General features: G+C 35.2%; 1 protein-coding gene across 11 annotated transcripts in view; it reads right to left on the bottom strand.

The window, feature by feature from the left end:
• LOC112054318 (TLD domain-containing protein 2) overlaps nt 1-22,900 on the bottom strand; it is a 180,121-nt gene that overhangs the window by 90,075 nt on the left and 67,146 nt on the right. For 7 of the 11 annotated variants that reach the window (XM_052881410.1, XM_052881409.1, XM_052881413.1 and 4 more), the window contains exon 2: nt 13,389-14,076. The exons of the other annotated variants lie outside the window; for them this stretch is intronic. In XM_052881410.1, coding sequence (XP_052737370.1) covers nt 13,389-13,927 — 539 coding nt within the window. In that variant the 5' untranslated portion in view covers nt 13,928-14,076. The remainder of the gene's footprint in view (nt 1-13,388; nt 14,077-22,900) is intronic. 11 annotated transcript variants of the gene reach the window in all.

The following is a 22,900-nucleotide window of genomic DNA, read 5'->3' as shown; positions in this document are numbered from 1 at the left end:
AAGTATCGTTTGAGTCACAAAGAGCGGGTTCTTGGGGCTTACCGGCTACCTGATTGAACCTTTCATTGTATTGAAGCAGAGCAAATCCATACTGAACGATATCAATCGAAACTCGACATAGTACACGGATAATCTGTTGTCCGATACGGATTATCACATTGTCCAACATAACTGGCCTTTGGGGATGTGTTATGGTATTATTATGATAAAGATGAGCTATGTTTATTTATTGTTCATCTATATTTTATCTCTTTTTGTTATTCCCTAATAGTATCACAACGATCATCATTAGTATAAGTCATCCTCGAAATTGAAGTTTTTAATTCGTTACTCTTGGATCTTTATGTTAAACATAATATGCAATGAAGTGTTCCATCGTTTTGGCTTTATACTTGAATCTTTTGAATAATTTGAGCATCGATTTTAAGATCATCTAACTGTTCAGAAATGTTCATTCTCTTTGCTCTATGCGTTGCACATAATTTGTTACTACAATTATTATTATTATTCATATCAAAAATTAGCTATACCTAATCTAATTTACGCAATCTGAAAGGCTGATTATTATTATCACTCTCTCCATTTGATATTCTTCTACTTTCATAAAAATATGTTAAATCCCGGGATAATACAAGCATTTGAAATTTAACCTGTGAATGTAACGCACTAAATGCTAATTAATCGTCATTAAAAAAAATTGAGAAAAATAGATAAGCGACGTATCCTTTAAACGTGTCAAACATGTTTGGGATCGGTGTATCCGATACTGTTATTGAGTATTTCATGGCTCATTACATTGAATGCCACGGCCGAATGTCGTGAGGTACGCATTTATTCCGCCGCTAATTGCGGGCTCCGTAATTAGTCCAGTGTCGTCCACAAATGAGCGCAATTGGCGCAATGGGGAGGAAATGGACATGTATCCTAGAATATTCACATAAACGAATACACCTACACGTGACACTGCGGGCACGTGCGATTACGTAATGTCTCCACGCCAAACTGCTATACATTCGTACATAAATAAAAATACTACAACTCCGCATTGCATTCTTTAAATACATCAAACTCACTGTCACTCATCTAGACAGATTATTATCGTTACGGCAGACTGGAAATTCAGAACTAGAAAGTCAGAACACATATTTTTAGTCCGAAAGTCTATGAAAAAGTTATGCATTATTATTATCTGTAGTGGCTTCATTGTATGTATTATATTGTGGCTGTAATTACTTTCGTTTGTATATTACATTACACATTTACATGAGACAAATATTTTAGCACACTGTTGACCATAGTGTGGCAAAAAAAAAAACTCCGAGAAGAGCCACGGACTTGTGACAGATAGTTGTAGGGTTAAGGACGTCCTTGACAGTTAACTAACACTCTCCTTCTCTGCTCGTATTGATGTCCCTAGCCAAATTTGGTAAGATTCCACTAGCTATTTTGAAAAGATTAGGTAAGATGCCAAACTGTCAATATACGATTTCTCGCGCGGAAATGCTTGCTTGCTTGTTATATCATATTAAATGTTGTTTAAATTATTTCAAATAAAAATAGCGAGCAATGACAGTCGTCTCTAGTTGTAAAGGAGATTGAATGCAATAAAATGAATGCGAACGTTCCACATAGTACAAGTGGTGAGTAGGCATGAATGCGGCCGTCCTTGCGGATCAACATTGTCCGCTGTCACCATCGCACATGACTCAAATACTACAACTGCGTGTGCTATCCTACTACTACAGCAATGTATTTCTCAAAAACGAAGCTGATTTTCAGAGAGGTTAAAACGACTATTCATTTGATTCTACTGTAACATCACATTTATTATTTTTTCAAAAATGTATTCCATTGTATCATAAATTTGACATTTTAAGAAGATATTGATATCATTGATGTTTCAAAGCAGAAAGTAGAAAACTTGGGATACTAACAGTAGGACAGAATAAAAGTAAAAGAAGTAAGTAAGTCAGTTCTAGTTCTCAAATATCAAGACTATCAACTTGCTAGACATCTAAGGTCAACTGGAAGTGGCGGCGAAAAAGAATGAACAAAATGGCCCAATTAAAGTTTCTAATGTTACAAGCAACACTAACAAAATACCTATGAGTGAGTAAAGTTACATAATTTGTCCGCGTACGCGTTTCAATTAAAACAATATTTTTTATTGTTATTTTTGTGTAGATATAATAAGGCTTAAAGCTAATGACACTACGTTGATATTTGTGTATTCATAAATTCGGTTTTATAAATTGTTTGTACGAATATTAAACAGTCAATAATAATGAATTTAATGATTTTTTAATAAATGCACGACCCAGCTATTTCCCTGCGGCTGTGTCAGTGTTTGAATACTTGTAGTTCTCAAAAATATCATTGATACAAATATGTAAATTATTTCTTTAAATTGGAATTGACTTCAACGAGTTTAAACCTCAGCAACCATGAATCATGAAAATAATTTTAGCCGACTTCAAAAAAGGCTTTTAGGAATCTTTTATTGTTTTTATTTTTAGAAATCTAAATCACCGGTATCTATAAGTCAACTACAAAAGTAAGACAAAATGACTACTTCTGTTTTTTTCTGTTTTTAATTTTCTTTCAGATATCAATGAAATCTTCTTCAGTTGTAATATTGTCGCTTTTGCGACATGCAAGGAAAAGGGTGTGTATCTAGGTTAAAACCCTTACCTACAAGATCGTAAAGGTATCGATCGCATGAAACCCAATTCCACCATCTATATTTACTGCCCCGAGGGACAGTCGCTTAGGGGCTACAAACTTAGTTAACTGAATGTCCATCCCTGAATTCTCAAAGGACGTTTAAACGAATAGGTTCAGATTAGGTTAATGCTTCAATAATTACAGTAATGATAGCAATCACTTTAAAACAATTCATAGTATTATTATCCTTATAGTATAATTTATAAACAGGTTTCTAAGATTACTGTTGCTATCGCTTCTACTGGCGGAAGCTTACCGGCCTAATGTACCAACTCTTGCACGAGTTCCTCACTATGTGGTTTTTAGTTGTTTGTTTTCAGCAGCTCCCTGTGACATGGTACATAGTATATAGTATAGTATATTTTGTCATATTGATATTCATTTGTATTCGCTTTAATAATGTTTATGATATGTATTTTCAGGATTTTCTTTTTAATCAACCTGACGAGCAACGTTTTTTTCGTTTCTTGCGTCTCTCGCTACATATTTGAAACACCATTTATTATGACTAATGTTTCAACAAAGATTCATAAATTAAATAATGTATTGTTTTAAATTGTAACCTGCATACATTATATTAAAGCTCTACGAGGATTATGGAGAACATTAGCGAAACGAGATATGCTAATACCATTATGTCAAAAGATTGCGATCATATTTTCCTGTTTCTTTTTTGTTCCGCCAAAGGAAACGTCAAACTGGGCCCCGGGCGAAGCTCGCTTGTTTATCACCTATCAAAACTTGTGGGAAGACTAATGTATTTGAAAATAGTAATCTCATTGCTATTAGTATTAACGAATGAGCAGCCCACATTGTATTTGATGAAATATTTCTGCTAGCAAAACAACAAGCGAAAAATACAAATGTCTAGAGATGTAGACAGCCATGACAAGGACGGCGGTAATTGGCGAAATAATTTTACTTATCGAGAAAATGTTAAGTATGAAAATGTTCGTTGAAATAATAACGATAGAAGATTATCTTAACTTATATTCTTGAAAGAATAACAGTACAAAGGTAGATGATGTATAAATAATTAGCTTTTATGTATGAAAGAACTAAAAAAACATTTTTTCAATCATTCTTCTAGCTGTGTGGTCAATGATCTTCGCTTGTCCCCGGTGGGAGAAATTAAAGATGTCGTAAAACATTGTAGGTTGTTTTTTTTATATAAAGTAATGATTTCTTTATTAGTTATCAAGATTTTTTAGATATTAAGTAAATTGCCGGGTGGTTAGGTTAGGTCAGGGCCGGGGATGGGCATTCCCTTTTACCTAATTAGTATATGTATGATGTCATTACAATGATTGAGACTGCTATGGTTCATAGATTAGATCAGATGGTAATACATGACAGCGGTCACATAGGATACATTCCATTAAGTGATCTAAAATAGTAACAAGTAGAGGAAATTACTCATTATGACTGTGATTCCACGTCTCGAAGTTTCTTAGACAAATTAGAAAATCATCATTACCTAAAAAGAACAGCATTTATAATTATCTATACTAATATTATAAAGCTGAAGAGTTTGTTTGTTTGAACGCGCTAATCTCAGGAACTATTGGTCTGATTTGAAAAATTCTTTTAGTGTTAGATAGCCCATTTATCGATTATCCCGTATTCTTACTGGAACGATAACCACGTGGGTGAAACCGCGCGGCGTCAGCTAGTAATGTATAATAATCAAAGGCTAAGAAACTTTCTTTGTATTGCAATAAATAAATTATAATTATTATTGGTAGGTAAATTTACAATACCTGCGAATTGTAGATATCGGATTTGCAATGTATAATTTGCGACAAATATTACGCAATGCCCCGTGTAGGATTTTGCAGACAACATATTATTGTTAGTTACTAGTACACGGTTCACTAATTCGTGTCGCTTTTCTATTTTTGCAAGCACTAGTGTGGACTCGTATTATGTAACAAAATGCATATAACTTCAGTCCTATTCGCGTATCGCTAGCTATATTATTAAAGTCTTTTACAACTTACTTAAATACACTTTCTTTGGATTTAAGTAACGTAAAGTTTGGTTTTTATGTAACTATAGCATATTCATAACGTCCAAAACACGCTAAGTCTACTTTCGTTGTAGATTTACGTACGGGTACATCTACTATCGGAGATTAGGTTACGTCGTGGGCTCGGCTGCGACGCTGCGACGCTGGACACTAGCCAATGTTAGAAAAACATTGTGCTTTCAAAATAGACGATTCGTTAACGACACCCAAACAAATAAAACCAGACACAAACGTTGTTTACCAACGTGCCCAATTACTAGACGATAGTCTAACGACAAAGTAAAAGGTTATTACAGTTCAATAAAATAATCTTATAAGTAAAAAAGCAGAGTATTTAAGTAAAATTAAAATAGACCAAAGTGGAAAAAGCGGTAGAAGTATGCGGACTAAGCGGATTTTTCCGAAACTTTTACAAGAATGAAACGACGTCTATAATCAACGAATAATCAACAAACATTGAGATGCAGACTGTATTGAGATAAGTAGGTACAAGAGCAACAATAAAGAGTTTTGTTTACGATAAGAGTGAATCATCAATGGAAAAGATTCAGTTTTAGTAAATATCTTGGCACTGTTCCCAGAGTGGACGGAGATAATATAAATTTAATATCTACTTACACAAACACGAACTGCCTCAATGTTGATATATTACACCGCGGTTGCAACACCGCAGGATTGGCAATATTCATTTAATGTAAATAGGTACGAGTATAAATGTAACCGAGCTGTAATGTAAGACAAATCAAAAAAAACAAAATCAAAATCAAAAATCATTTATTTCAAGTAGGCTCAGTTTACAAGCACTTTTGACACGTCAGTTGACTATTTGTAAAGATTCTACCACCGGTTCGGAAGGCAGGTTCTGCTGAGAAGATACCGGCAAGAAACTCAACAGTTGCTCTTTTGAAAAAGTCATACAGTATTATAATTTACAATTAATAACAATTACTGTTTACATTTCTTATAGTTTTACTTTCTGTGTGAAGGTGGAAGCTGATCCAACGGCCTCCAAGCATCTTTATCATTAAGGAACTCATCAATGTTGTAGTACCCTCGACTAAGTAAATGTTTTGACAAAAGATTGATTGGTTTATTGTTGATAAAATTAACCCAAATATCTGACAGTGCAAATTATTGTAGAATTAACATCAGTTTATTAAATAACTAAATCCATAAATGGATTTTAAATCCTTTGTTATTTATTATCTAAGTAAGCTTTCAAGCTATAATGTCAATGATGATCATATAACAAACTCGTAATGACATTGAGGTGCATAATAAATGAAAGATGTAGATCAATTAGAGAAAATAAAACTTATGACATTCAAAACTGACAGCGTATGTGATGACTGCATTTAAAATATTAAAACAACCGGTTTGTAATCTACTCTTGTTGTTAATAAATTATTGTATGTAGTAATCAAAAAGTCGCGTAACACAAACTCATTCTTAAATATATCGTAAACTAGCGGACGCCCGCGACTTCGTCCGCGTGAAACTCGATGTAAACTTTCAACTACCCCTACCCTACCCCATTCCTACCCCTTTAAGTTACTTTTCTAGTTGATTTTTTACACCTTGTGTCTAAAAACCCCAAATATCCTACGGAACCCTATTTTTTCCTAAATAAAATTTAGCCTATGTTACTTGTGAATAATGTAGCTTTCGAATGGTGAAAGAATTTTTAAAATCGGTCCAGTAGTTTTTGAGCCTATTACCTCCGTGGCGCAGTGGTATGCGCGGTGGATTTACAAGACGGAGGTCCTGGGTTCGATCCCCGGCTGGGCCGATTGAGGTTTTCTTAATTGGTCCAGGTCTGGCTGGTGGGAGGCTTAGGCCGTGGCTAGTTACCGCCCTACCGACAAAGACGTACCGCCAAGCGATTTAGCGTTCCGGTACGATGTCGTGTAGAAACCGAAAGGAGTGTGGAATTTCATCCTCCTCCTAACAAGTTAGCCCGTTTCCATCTTAGATTGCATCATCACTTACCATCAGGTGAGATTGCAGTCAAGGGCTAACTTGTAGAGAATAAAAAAAAAAAACTAAATAGATAGATATAGACAGCGCCGTCCCGAAGTAAATTTTAAAATGGAGCGAGATCCAATTATGGCGCCTCTCCTGTTTGTTCCTAATAATATGTAGATACCTATACCAAATTATGAGTGTAAAGTAAGAATGGAACGCGAAGATCTCGATCATACTGTGGGGTGACTAATTGAAAATCAGGCGCAGTACCGTCTACGGTTGAGTAGGATTATCATTTAGACGCCCTCTAGGATTTGGCGCCTGGAGCGACTGCTCCGTTCGCCGTATGGACGGGCCAGCCCTGGATATAGATTTATAATCTATGCAAGTAAACATCGAGAAGTGAAATAACATGCACAAAACGTTGCAGCACAAAGAAAATTAAGGTGAATGTACGTTTGCGGAACCAAAGTTTGGAGGTCACGTGACGAATGATGATGAAACAACTTTGTCCCCTGACGTGTGACGTGTTACGGATACCGTTGTACCTGTAGCGTTCAAACCACAATATTTCATCGATGTGAACCTTCCGCATAATGACTCCTACGACAAAAACATACAATCTATCGTTCGATCTGTATATGGTTTTATATTTGCGGAACTGCTTGCTAAATGGTGCTCAGTGGGCGGAGGACTATGCAGATTTTGGACACGTGACGCTTTTATGATACGCCCGTGACCTTGTGTAATATGCTGACTAATCTAAATGAAATCTTAGCAAATCGTAATACTAATATTATAAGGAAATGTATACCTATTGTTACTAAAGTAGGTTATATGTTTTGAGTTTAAAGACCCAAAGTAACTATGAAAAAGCAGTTAAAAACAATAATGAATATGTACAAGTAATTAATGAAAATGAACAACAAAGAGTTAATTAAAGTTTGAAACTCATTGAAACAAAGGATTTTAGTAGGTTTCAGCTGTTTTTCACGTCGCGTTGCTAGAAATAAACTCGAGGTAGACGTAAGAATAAATGGGCGCGTATTAATTGTTTGGCAATATAGAAGTGTGACGTTATAAAAGCGTGCGTAAATCCGTGACGTCAAACTGTTCTAACGCAATGTAGTTAAAAATGTTCTATGCAATTAGGTAAAATGATATCTTTAGGTAAATTAACTATACGAATAGGTATAGTAATATGATATACGCTACAGTTCGTTTCATGTAGGATGGTGCGGGTGACCGATCGTTTCACTGCTGCGATTAACAGTAATAGTAGCTATTATGAACGTCACACAAGCGACTGTTACCGTAACCATGCTATCTGAAAAACACTTTAGTCCGTACATTTTTTCTAACCAAATCGTCCAACTAATTAATGGGACATCAATAGTATTAGAATCGAGATTTACGTTCAATTATACACAATTAATAAGTTTTCGAAATAAATTAGTACGCAATTTAGTTGTTCGATACTGGCCCAACTTACAATAAATTGTATATCAGCGAAGCGCTGCGACTAAGCCCCCATTCGTACGAAAGTTTTATAACGGACGTTATAAAAGCGCTCAAATATACTATGAAGTTAAATGAAGGTCTATTTCCAACGGCCAAAATGGAAAATGCAACACTGCTCGAAGATAAGCGTCGCGTTTTAAAAACGCTGTCGTGTGAACATATACTTGGGAATGCATTTATTGTATTATTATAGGACTCAAAGATGATTACAAAAAAAAGAAAACTAATGTCGAACACCAAGGTTATGATTCACAACACTTGTCAGGACAACTTAAATAACAAATCAAACTGTAACCAAAATAAGACCCTAGAATTGCAGAGAATGACCTTGAGTGAAGTCACGTACTTGTGAACGATGTGTGTAGGGTTAAAGGTACCTTTGACTGATATGAAACACTCCCCTTTTCCACTCAAGTCACTCTCCCCGCCTATCCCAAGTAACCCATAAAGAATTACATAACAAGAGATGTGGACGGCTCGAACGCCACGAGCACACTGAAGCCATCCGCAAGTCGTTGCTACGCGGCGATAACATTATTTGAACGCTTTTTCAACTTTAACGTCCGTTAAAGAAACTCTCGTGCGAATGAGGGCTAAGTCCGACAAATCGTAAAACAGTGTCAACGTGAAGAGGCTGTTGGGAGGAACTTACAACTTAAACGAACGTGACTAACATGTGTATCTATATGTGCCTCCCATTAGACGATATTAAGCGTTTCCACTTGAAAATATTTGTCAAAGTATTTTACAAACGTATATGTTAAAACGCTGCACACGTTTTACGCGCTTTCGTCGTAAGAAATCGTGAACAAATCTTACCAGCATTTACAACAAATACGAATAACATATACCTACTGATAATTATCACGGCACTGAAACGAATGTAAGCGAATTAATACAAATTTTTACTTATGTTCTTTATATAATACATACTATAATAAATAATATAAAAAGTTTAATATGTTTGTTTATTTTTTGTTTTTTTTTTCTCTTCCACAGTGGTTGTCTGGAAGAGATCGCTCTTTAGCGATAAGACCGCCATTTGTACATTAGTTTCTAAGTGTTATTATAAGTTATTGTTTATTTTTGTTTTTAATGTACAATAAAGTATATTTCTTCTTCTATGTTTGTTACTCATTTATATATATTTATTAAACGCAAGCTTATAGAAAAAGTCGTATTATAGTGTTAATGATTATGTAAACGACAAAATTGCTTGGAAATGAAATGTATTACATGACAGGCTACATATACATATACCTATTGTTAAATGGTGTAATAATGGGTAAATAAAAAAGGCAAAACCTGGCTGAGTTTGTTGCGGACTCTTCTCGGACCAAGGCGCTTTGGAACCCTCGTAACTTTAACTTTAAGTTTTCGATTAATTAATATCACCATTATCTTAAGTATATTATTATTACTTGACGTTTCGAAAGAGCTTGTAAACTAAGCCTATTTGAAATAAATGAATATTTGATTGGATTTCATTTGAATTACTTGATCACGACTGAAGAGATTTAAATCCCATAGTTTTTAATTTTTAATTTTAATCGGCTTGACTGAAATTTATTGAGACCAGCGATTTTCATACATTATCCTAATCCTAGGGCTATATAAATTGAACATATGGACTTTTTATCTGAAGACATAAAATTAGAAAACAAATTCCATTTGCGAATGTCCATCTGGTAAGTTATCTACAAACATTTTAGGTCAATCCGCTCAATTGTGATTAGCAGCTAGATAGTGTAAAAAAATTCGTAAATTTTGATGTCGATCGAATACCAACATCTAGGTACGTAAAACAACAACGTTGTAGTATTATGATGTTTCACTGAAATGAATAAATGGATTGGACTATACATAATCGAGGTTAAATTTTGTTGAAAAGTTTCACAACTTTACCTATTACGGTTATAAATTATGTTATGATTATCAAAGTTTCGTAAAATTTGTGACTTCCATGGGAAAGTTGGTTAGATATTTGAATATATAACCAACTGTTGCAATTTTTAACTTAAGTACAACAGACATCAAGAGTGTTTCAACACGCAGCGCGCATTTAGCAATGTTCGGATGTCCAGTAAATAAGGTTAGCCTATTCGCAGACAGAGCAGGGTCAAGACATTTTACTTTTGCCCATTCTATCAGTATTAGCACAGAAAACACATATACAAGTATTAGTAAGCTATAGGCAATGTTGACAATTTTATCACAACATATAAAATACAATGTCCTGTATAACGCTGAATCGTTGTAAAGGTGGCATTCCGTTCTCGGCGACCGCGTCGCGCGACTGCCACCTGCGACCGCGACCGGGTCGCACGATCCACTGCTTAGTATGAATTTATATGGAACACTAAACAAAGCCCGAGACCGCGTCGCGCGACCGCCTTTGTTTAACGACCTGGTCGCGGTCGCAAGTCGCGGTCGCCAAGAACAGAAGTCTACCTTAACATCTAATATACCATTTGTATAATGTTTTTAAGTAACTGATACAATAAATAATACAAAAATTAAGGAAAAATATGTCACCTAAAATAAAACGATATGAGGAGCGATCTTTAGCAAGCTATAATATTCTTAAGTAACAAATTAACAAAAATCTTTTCCGCTATAATATTACTTGATCATCAGAAGCTGATATTAAAGCTACTCGCATAATTATTTAATATTTTAACGCCTTTAAAATACATGAAGACGGTACCTAGTACATAATTTGTGTTGAACATAACTTCTTTTAGATCCATATGTGTTTTTGAGATTCTGTCCATACCTACTCAATATCCTATATGACTCGAGAATTTTATATGTAAGAAGATTAATACCTACATACTCGTACAACCTACATAATATGAGTTAAGTGTAAGTACAAAAGTTTCTCCTTTGACTGATGATTGCTTAAGTCAGCGATAGGTCAGGTAATAATTATAAATTAAGATAAAGACAGATATTTTTGAGATAAAGAAACTTGTTAATATTTTTTCCGCCCGTCTCAGACTGAATATACAATGAGATCATAAAGTACTGTAATTGGTATGAAATGTTTTTTAATATCAATCTACAAAATACATATGATTCCATATTTTAAAACTGTCAGTCTGTGCGTGTTCTGTGCATCATCTATACTAATACTGAGATTAATTACGTAAGGACTACTATCGCTCCCAAATTCACGAACAAAATTTCTGAAAAAAACGAGCTAAGATTTGGTATATATACATTAAACTAGAAGATTTTGGCCGTTTTTTACACCATTCTATTACCCAAAAAGTTATTTTTACGGAGCTCTTTAATAGCCGAACACGATTAAAACTGTGTAACATCGATTCTATAGACAGATTTTATAATCGCATTAGATCGTTGATCATATACTTTGACAGAAAAGTAACGTCTAGAGTGGCAGGTCCTTATCTAATTAGTCTGAGATACTAATATTAAAAAGAAATAAAGTTTGTGAGTTAATGAGAAATGTCAGGATGTAAAAGAAAACAATGTCAGGATGTAATCTTTTACCAATAGAAAGCCACACGTTATTTGTGAGGTAGATGAAGGATATATTATATCCACCGGAACGGGAACTAATAAAAAAAAGTTTTTTATTATTAATTTAACAAAGATTGAATTATCCATTAAAATGTGTACGTACTTAAACCAGAAACAGTCGAATGTATTATTGAATTGAATAAATCTGAACCTTCGTCCATATTTTGCAATACCATTAAGTAAACTCCCAATCACAAAGTAAAAATCCAATATATCTATGAATTATAAAAGGCATATTACTTACATAAAAATATTATTTAAATTTATTACATCAACATTGGCACAGACAAACCAGAGGGTAAATTTAGTTATAGTAGGCGTTGTCAAGTCTCGCTGGTGACGAACTCTTATTGAAACAGGTAAGGAATGCAATTATCAATAACCAATTAGCCATTTTAATGAAAACTTGATGCTCGTAGTATTCAATGAATTAATTATAACATACGAGTTTATGATTCAGCTTATCAATCGTCAGCTCAAACCATTGACGTCGCCTACTGCGTCCAATATGCAATAGCGTCGCTACCCAGAGGCTAGGCAGTGGAATGACCCTTGGCCCTCAAACTCAGGGCGCCCTCGAATGACGAATCCCTACCCGAAAAACGCGATCGAACTGAACTTTTTAGAAAATTTCAAAAACGAAAAAGAGCTGGTGATAAAGTAGCTTAATATTTTTATGTGTAGGTATTTTTAATATTTTCACTTGAAAAAACCTAACCAGTTTAGATAGTAGTGGGACCAATCGTTTATTCGAACCAGGGCCCTTGGTTACCTAGCTAAGCCAATGTCCATATGAACATCTCTTGAAGAGATAGTCATAAATACGAACAAGAAAAAACTTAAATAAAAAGTGCCCCCGAGATCTTGAGTTAAAAAGCCTACGTCTGAGGCGGGTTAACTTGTTAGGTGGAGGATGAAAATCCATACACCTTTCAGTTTCTACACGACATCGTATCGGAAAGCTAAATCGCTTAGTGACTTATTAATTTATGCCCCAAAAACGCAACTAACCGCGTGACGCGTACGTTACAAGATAGCGTCATAAAAGATAACTAAATTATAAGTTTATCAGTACGCTTTCTCAGTGTCGCCAATCATGGAATTTTTCATAGCACAACATTATTTATAACCATTTCCAAGTCCGCCATATAATTATGTAGGTAAATGTTTTGACAATGACAATGATAACGTAGGTACTGAACAAGTATTTACTTTATGATAGAATCTTCTCTTGTCTAATAAATAATAATTAATTTAATACCTTATTATACTTTATAACGTCAGCCAAGTTATTGCAGACATTTAGTTTTAAATGTAACCCTGAGTGCTCCACATAGTTTTAAAAACGTTTAATAACAAGAGCTAGGCGCTAGGTCAAGGAATTCAAGTGTCATGGTGGTACGCTCACGTGCCGACATTCTAATCCCATACACACTTACAAGAACAAGTAACGGGCAATAAACTTATCCTAGATTTTATAATACTACTCGTTCTAGACTTTAAATGTTTGTAGTATGAATCGAAATTAAAATATGTGTCATTAAAAGCGTTATTAAAATTTCAACACACGTCAAAAGATGTCGTGATCTTATTCGAATAATACCTGTTTTTCAGCATGTTATCTGGCATGAAAACATTCCACCAAGAAGGTCGCTTCTGACGTATATACGCCGGCGGGTCGCATTCATCGTCGGTGTCGTTGCCGCCGGACTTTCGTCTCTTTTTGCGCTCGAGCTGGAGTCGAGCCGCCCAGGAGCGCCTGCGGCCTTTGTCGCTAGGTCCGAAGCCGTCCGCTCCGACGGGTACGGCCAGAGAGGCTCGCCGAGGCATGTCGGGCGGCGGCCCGTCGAACTCCGTCAGCTTTCTGTATCGCTCGGCGAACGTGGCGTCCGACGCCCTTCGCCCGTTGGAAGCGGACGGAGACGGCTTGCTGACCACGGGATCGGCGAAGGTTTCCTCGTCGTCCGTGTCGGGAGCGGGGAGCTCTTCATTGCAGCGTCGGGGGGTTTCGTCGATCGCCTCCTGCAGGCTCGCGAGTGGGAGACTGGGGCGGTGGACCCGCATGCGGCCCGGCCGGCCCTGCAGACGCGCCAGCGCCAGAGGGACCGGCGATTCAGTTAACGTTGGCTCACTCCCGCTCATGGTCACTCACTGTCACTGTCGCACTCAGTAGCAAAATACCACAGTACCGTTTATTTCACTGATTCCATTGACATGGATGTTGTTTAAAACGACGACCATTTCACATTTTTGATTATATGCGTTATTTTCCTTGTATGACGTATCTGATACTAAATCCGCACAAGCATATATATATAATGAATAATGAATAATGAATAATTTTCGCACTTGTTATAGATTACCAAACATTACATCACGGAACTTTCTTAGCTGTGCAATAATATTGGTCTAAAACTTAACGATTACTAATAAACATGACAAACACATATAGTTTAACTAATTATCGACTTTGAATGCCTCGACACCGGCCTTGGATTTACAGATTTCGTCGCAGTCCATTTATTAGACAGCTTTCATTTGTTATATTATGTTAGCCACGGAAATATTCAACAGTTTCGACGCTTTTGTCCAGTTTTCGACAAATTCCGCAGTCAGATAGAACAATACCGTAGCTAATACATAATGAATGTGTGTAATTACTCAAGACACTATAATAAATCGTCCGAACATCATCGTCAACTATTGACAGTAGCGCGAATGAAAATTGCGGCTATTTATAATGTCGATAGGTACTATTTATAGGGACGGATAGTAGAACGACTCAAATAGAAAAGCTATTAACGACTTTCCCATACAAAATGGTGCGTGAGACTGCGAGAGCTCCGAGAATTATTATCACGCAGTGGTGATGGGAAATTATCGTCATGACTTCCACCTACGTTGTTTGTTTATTATTATTTAGATAGTGACCTAAAACAATAAAGTGCGAAGTCACAAATAACAACTTTTCAACTTATTTATGTGTGGGTCTTTTAACCTGGTAACGAGATTTAAAGATATTCGATGACAAGTCCTTAGGACACCCGAAAACCACACCAGCAGACTAATTCACTAACCTTTTTTTGTTTGTTAGTTGACATTGATAGACGAAATTGAGATTTCATGTAACAAATATCATCCGGTGTCTATTGACAACCCTTCGTGGATATCATACAGTAGGTAGATGACATTTCTCAGATAATTTGATGATTATTTTAATAGGCTGTTAATAAAGTCCAAATTAGTGAATAGGCCAGCTGGCCACTTTCCACGAACTTTACTCTCAAACTAATAGATTGCTGGTGATCTAGACCAGTTCCGTACACATAACAGACTAACCCCAATCTCACAGAATTTAAAAACATTTAACTTTGCTAAATGTGATTTAGCACGGGGAAAGAAACGTTCGATTACTAATTAGACCAACTCTATGGTGTAATGTAGGTGAGTATTCGTAGTAACAAGTGCCAACTCTATCCCATATAATTAGACCAACTCTATGGTGTAGTGGAGGTGAGTTCGTAGTAACAAGTGCCGACTCTATCCCATATACGCAGGTGCAGCTTTCGTAACTGCATAGTCGTCATCGGCTCGCGACGCCGCCGCGGGGAAAGTTGCCACCGGTTCATATAAATCGCCGTCTCTCGTTGCTAAGGTCGATTTCATTATCACTTGATGGCATGAGCACTGAAGCTGGACACACACGGTGCGATGTACCCATACCTGCAGCTCTGTCGGCATGACGTCCGGTAAAGTCACCGAGTCGAGCCGTCGCGACCAACACTCAATGAGTTTTACCGGACGTCATACCGGCATCATGCAAGTATGAGGATAAATCGGACCGTGAGTGGCTAGCATGAGCCAGCCTACAATTTACGGCAGTCACAAATGTAACTGATGACGTCATCGGATATTTCAAGGGTTCGACAAACCAGTTATATGCATCTGTACCACACTTGAGGCTTTGTACGTAGGTAGGTACCTACTGTTTGTTTTTTGTTGGATGCTGTCATAAAATTTGTTATGTACGAATTTTGTTTATCCACAAAATTTAAGAATTCAATCTAAGAAAATATATTTATTTAATTTATTATTTAAAAAGACCGAAAATGAGAATGTTTCACAAAGTAGCATTTGGTTTACGTCTATGACAAAATATTGTCACATTTATGGTGCTATACACCATAAAATTGATCTAAGTTAGGCGTTCGTCAGGAGTCTAAGGTTTCCGTAACCAAGCCAACATACATATTATTATATTTTCGGACTTTTTTCAATATAGCCAAATCATCCAAAATCCCAATTTTATAACAATATTGAGATGTAAATTAACGCTTCTAAGTTAATAATCGTATTTGTAGCAGCTGTCAAATTGTAATCAAAGTTATTTTTGCCAACATTAATTGTATCTTGTATTAATTAACAGCGATACATGAAACTTATCGTCAGATCAAAAATAGCTTAGGAAAATGGACTTTTTTAACAGAAAGAGTTCCCCTCGGCCGTCCTTCGCTATGTCAACCAAATGTCATTGAAGTTAACTATAACGTTTGTAAGAATCATCATCCAAACATCACCTTTAAATCACTTTTACACATAACAGTCACAAGTATATTACCAACTAGCGGACGCCCGAGACTTAGTCCGCGTGGAATTCTGTTTTTCACAAATCCCGCGGGAACCATGGATTATTCCGGTATGAAAAGTAGGCTATGGTATCTATCTTTGTTTTAAATTTTAGCCAAATCGGTTCAGTAGTTAGAGTAACAAACATACAAACTTTCGCGTTTATAATATTAGTAGGATTAGTAGGTAGATACGAGTATGTACTGTGTGATTCCCGCGGTCCATTGGGGCTATTCACATGACATGTTCTCGCTTCAAATAGCTAGAAAAACAATCACATGTAACGTCCGACATGCTCCACCAAGGTCGCACTTCAATTGAGTTTATTAATTGCCTCTCATTGACTTTATAAAGCGCATTATTATAAATAGCAACATTCTATTAATTATTCTCGCAACGCACTAAAAGTTTGTGAAAAAATAAACTAAATTTAAAATATACGACATATTTTCGGCAATAGGTTAAAAACAAAACTCACTTTAAACTAAGTACTTACTCACTTTTCAGTACCGATATAAATTATAAACTATTATTAATCATTTGTTGACTACGGAACCCTAAAAAGGAACCGCGTTTAGTGACGACTTTAGTTAATTTACAGTTTTAATAACCATCAAAATACTATTTTCTTTTTATTGGCCGAGAACCAAAACCATGTCAAGAAATAATGTTTACGACGATATAAAATTTCACGAAGTCATGAAAATTTTAAACATCTAAGCATTAATCGGGCGTGATTACGAATCTACGACAATATATTGTTTACCTAATATTTTTTTAACTTTATAACTTTTATTGCATCTATATTTATGTCGTCTAGCCCTTGCCATATGTTTTATTTTTGACATATATCTTTTTTAAAGGTGAAGAAATATATCTCTTGTACTAGCGGACCCGCTCAAGCTTCGCTTTGACTTATTAATTTATTTATTTGCACTTCTTCCCTATCCCTACCTTACACTACCCTACTCCTACCCCTACCCCTACCCTACCCCTACCCTACCTCTACTCTACCCATACCCTACCCTACCTTACAATTTCCCTACCGCTACCCTACCCCTACCCTATCCCTATACCATACCCCCTACCCTACCACTACCCTACCCTAGGATTTAGGGGTTTGAAAAATAGATGTAGGCCGATTCTCAGACCTACTGAATATGCACAAAAAATTTCATCAAAATCGGTCAACCAAACGGAGGAGTATGGCAACGAAAACTGTGACACGAGAATTTTATATGTATATTAGATTTAGATTAAAAAATATTAATATTGTTATAAATATTAATATTAGATTTAGAACTATATAGATATTAGAACATTTTTATGTTGTTGGTAAACAAATAACAATCATAGATTAGAAAGTCAAACGTAGGTATGTAAGGTTACTTTATCATTCGCAAATAGCTATTTAGATCAAGGTTACAGTGAAATATAAACAACGCAACATGTAAACTTCATTTAGATTTACATTTTTTTTTTTTAAAGAAAATTAAATTCAAGAAAAGGTCGCGAGACTTCCTTTATTTTGAAAGCTGATTTTAATGAAGCATTTATACGATAGGAAAGTTTCCGTTGTAGCTCATCGAGTCGCAAAGCTGAAGTGGAAATAGCTGTTGACTTTATAAATTACACTTTTGACATTGTTACATATTTCATAATGAGGTCGCTAAGCCACTAAGCGATAGGTAACGTTGATTCCTAAATCTTTGTAGCAGGTAAAGCGCTGATGAAATGCCGACCCCGTACCAGAAGGCGTAGTGTTGGTCGACCCCCTGTTAGGTAGAACTAAGATTATAAACGAGTTGCTCAGGTGTGGTTTGGATATAGACAGCTCAAGATTTTGGGATTCCGGAGGAGGCTAATGTCCAACAATGGGGATTAATTGTCTCGTAATTATGATTTTACTCTATAATCTTAGCTTAACCTGTGTGATTTAAAATCCGTTGAGTAGATCTATTAAAAAGGTACGAGTATTTGTCTTTTCGACAAAACATAATTCCAAAAATTGGTTGAGTTTTCTGCTGTTCTTTTTTCATTGCCTCATTTCAATATCAGACCATAGTAGTTGACTTGGTGCAAAGATTTAGAAAGCAAAAATCAACGTTACTTATCGCTTAGTGGCTTAGCGACCTCATTATGTAATATGTGACAATGACAAAAGTACATTTTATAAGTCTACAGTTGATTAGGAAAAAATGTCACTGCGTTTCTTCTCGTGTCAGGACTGAGGTGAACAACTGTAATGGCCTCAAACAACCAACAACATCAACGTCCAATGTCATGTAAAGGAGCGATAAATAAAATATCGCACGACAATTTTTAATACTCCTAATGGCCTACCATTGCAATGTTATATAAGCAGGAAATGATACTAACAAGATATGGCAAACAAGCCAAAGGATTTAAAAATAAATTACCAACATAAATGAAAAAATTAGGATATCTAAAAATTTTCAGAAAAGTTTCCAGGTCTTACAAATCTCAATGAGTATAAGTATTGAAATTACAACCCAGGAATATATTTTACGTTGTGGGCACGTCAGATCTTTATTTAACAGAACTGAATTTTCGACCAAGTGTGATATCTATCGGGTATTTTTACAATAACAAAACTGCTGATTTAGATGTTCGTAGTAAGTGAAGCAAATTGTAAAGCCTAACAATGTTGCTACACAGTAACACTCGTAATGGAAAATCTCTACAGAAACGTCAGGCGGTTTATGGTAATAGTCTGGAGCATGATAAAGCACGCACAATCGCTCGTAAATACGATGTCGGCTCAGCCGCGCCTTGTTCTACATCTACACGTACTAAAGTATCTTACTGTAATAACAAATACATAAATATATTTTAAAATAAAATCCTTTTATTTGATCCAATAATTAAGGAGTAAGTAAATCTTTTTGATATCAGAAATTGAAAAAAGCACATCAATATTGACAGCATACAATAATCTTCAAGAAAACATGGAGACAAAAATGTGCGTGAATTATTTTCAGTGAGTACATTGTGCATATGCAATAAACTAAATGTGGAGTTCTCTGTTGATTTTTTGTTAGGTGGCGTTCTCCCTCCCGGGATTGTAATTCCTTTCTCTCAGATTTTTCCAAAAAGATAAGTTTTATTGATTATTTTACTCAATATTCCACGAGATCCAACCTTATGAATAACTGAACTCTTTTTACGTAAGTCTGAATTAAGCCATGTATATTCTGTTTCATAAAGAACCCTAGCTAAGCATTCCCACACAATCAGCGGCAGCTTTTAATAAGAATCCCACTGTCCGCAATTTTCAGCGTGTACTGGTACAGGCTCGTATTTCACAGTCTCGTCGGTGCGATTGTTTCCGACAGCGCCATTGTAAATACAGACAATAAAAATGTTGATTTGTTGTTCCATAGAATTTCTCCAGTCACATTTTTTTAGTATTGCGACTCATGCACCAACTTTCCCATTAACGATTTCTTTATAAGAGAATACAATAACGCATTCTATATCAAAATTGTATTTTGTTTGTATCACTGGTTGTGTTTGAAACGGAATGATTATAAGTATTTTTTTACAATCCAATAACTCGAGATGTAAAGTAGCCATGACACTTCAGAACATTAACTACACAGATAAAATATGAGAACAGAATAGTAAGTAGGTAAGGCTAGCACCACACTCTTACATTCTCCCTGGTCAAAGACAACTAATAGAAAACAATCAAGACTCACTAGAGACTATTTTTGTTTTAGAAATTGCAAATTTTTTTTAGATTATAGAGTAGTTTCCTAACTTAGATTTTCATGTTACTGCATTATACTAGACAGTAAATGGCACTTTTGTTTACCTCCCACCCTTCGTCAGAAAGCAGAATAATAAAAACAAAGTAAGTCACCACTTGGTGTTAGACTTTGCAGTAACTAACTGTACCAACCAAAGTGACCAAAGGGTACTGCAAGACAAAGCTACAGAAATCTAATAGTCAGATACGAAGTTCAGTTATCTAGACAAACAAAGACTGTAGGCAAATAACAAGTAACAACAAACAAGTAACAACGAATATTTAATGAGGCTCGGAGCTCCGAGCTGAGCTGAATACAGATTAATTGTTTACGACAACAACTACTCGGGAGACAAAGAATATCGATCTCATTAATACAATTGTAATAAGAGACTCTTAAAGCTCAGTTCTTGTTCTAGGTGTCACGTTACAATAGCATAGTACAACATTTTCGTTCAATTCAGATTTATATGAATGGAAATAGGAAATATTATTACTTTATTCTTTTATAGTAAATATTGAGTATTTGATTATAAAATCATACCTAATGGAAAACAGCGATGAGGTCTTTAGCTCTTACGCGCTTGACTACTTGCTATATCAGCTACGAGATTTACCTTTTCGATATAATTCCGCAAAAAACCGCACGAGATAGGTAGCCTACACTTGTATCTCGACTAAGACAGACCACTATCATCTTAGTCTGCATCGTGACTTAACATAAGATGAAATTGCAGTCAAGGGCTAACTAGTCATTAAAGAAAATTCTTAAAAGACAACTTTATACGATATTGATATTGGAATAATACAATATCATTTACAAACCTTTCACGGAGACGGAAGCCATGACTATCTCTGTACGAGTTTATGTATGATTCCTATGGACTATGACGCATAAAGAAAACTTGAATCTATTATACGTGACCAAGACTTTGTTAACAATATAATAATACATACAACTAAACGAGGGAAGTCAAGTCTTTTGACATTCATATTAGGTATTATAAAAGCATAACCATTCGTAAGATGTTCCAATTTGCATATTTTACGTTTTCACTACATATTTCTTATCCATAACACGAATTAGTTAGACGAATTTTCATGCATGTGTTTGCAAAAATAACATCCTCTACCATTCTAACGAATATTTTAAATTTGAATGTATAAATTTGTATTTATGTTCCCGCCTTACCAATCGCACATTTAGGATGTAACACGTTTTCATTGGTAGAGAAAGTTGAATAAAACTGATCGGCAAAATCTATAAGCCACGAGGAAAAGCTAGTGATTAACAATATACCTACTATATTAAAATGTGAGACATAAAATACACTCTACTAAAACGACCTTGTATAGAAATGACAAACTGTTGTATAGAATACGTACGTACAAACGTCTTAATAGAATTCACCCACCATGGGGATGATGACTAGGTTTGAATATATTGATTTTTATAGTAAATTCGGGTAAAAAAGGTCAATGTTAACAAATTTATACATAAAAAGCAAAGATTGATTGGATATTTGCAAAATAAATAAGATTATAAAATTTCTAAAAAATAATAAATAAAGTAAATTTACTATTGGCATACTCTTAATTTATATACAACTAGCGGACGCCCGCGACTTCGTCTGCGTAAAATTCGATGTCAATTTTACTACTACCCCCTAACCTAACCTAACCTACCCTACCTATACTGGACCGATTTGGAAAATTGTTTTACCAATAGAAAGCTACGTTATTTGCGAGTGTCCAAGGCTATGTTTGATCCCCATATTCACACGGGAACGGGAACTACGTAAATGAAAGCGCCGGGCGTCATATAGTGGAATTTCTGCGTCTTTTAGAAATTTTGTATTATCTCCGAAACTATTTAAGTAATTAACATACTGTAAAGGGCAAATCTTATCTCCATAATACCCTTGTGATTATTAAATAATTTATTTTAATAAGGATTAAAGTTTAGTTGTATAAATAATAACGTAAACCTAAGTATATAAAATTAATAATTTTTAAAAAACAAAAGGCCTTTTTTCTTCTATATATCTGCTAATATATAGAAGATAGATATATGGTGTCGCGGACTTTTTTGTAGAACTTTTAAAGATACATAAAGTCTCCATATATTAATTTCAATTTTACACAATGGTTAAGGCAGCGCATGCGAATAAGTCTGCCTAAGAGGATTTTCGGTCCGACCTGTATGACAAAAACTGTGATAACTCGGCTAATATATATGATACCAATATAAAATATAGCCTATAGCACTCCCCGATAATGTAGCATTCTACTGGTGAAAGAATTTTTAAAATCGGACCAGTAGTTCCGAAGATTACCCCATTTAAAAAATGTGACAAACTTACAAACTTACAAACTTTACCTCTTTATAATATTAGTATAGAGTATAGATTTAAAAAACTGTCATCGTCCCTATTCACCACTCAAATCATGATCGTGACAAATGATTATGATTAATTTGTCGAATTTAATAAAAAAGACGACTATATGTAAATAGCAAACTGTAGTATCAAACTATTTCTATCTAACTATCAAACTCATTGAACTGTCCATTAAGAATCTAGCTGCAATTCACCACTCAAATCTCGATCGTGACTAATGATTATGCTGACGAATCAAACAGTATTGACGCACTTGTCACGTCAACACAGTGAATTAATTAATTTATCAGTAATGTTAAATTTTAAGTTATTTCACCT

Source organism: Bicyclus anynana, chromosome 4 (assembly GCF_947172395.1).
Source record: "Bicyclus anynana chromosome 4, ilBicAnyn1.1, whole genome shotgun sequence".
In the NCBI taxonomy this organism is placed as follows: domain Eukaryota; kingdom Metazoa; phylum Arthropoda; class Insecta; order Lepidoptera; family Nymphalidae; genus Bicyclus; species Bicyclus anynana.
Note: the sequence above shows the minus strand (reverse complement) of the source record. Positions and strands in the feature narration are given on the sequence as shown.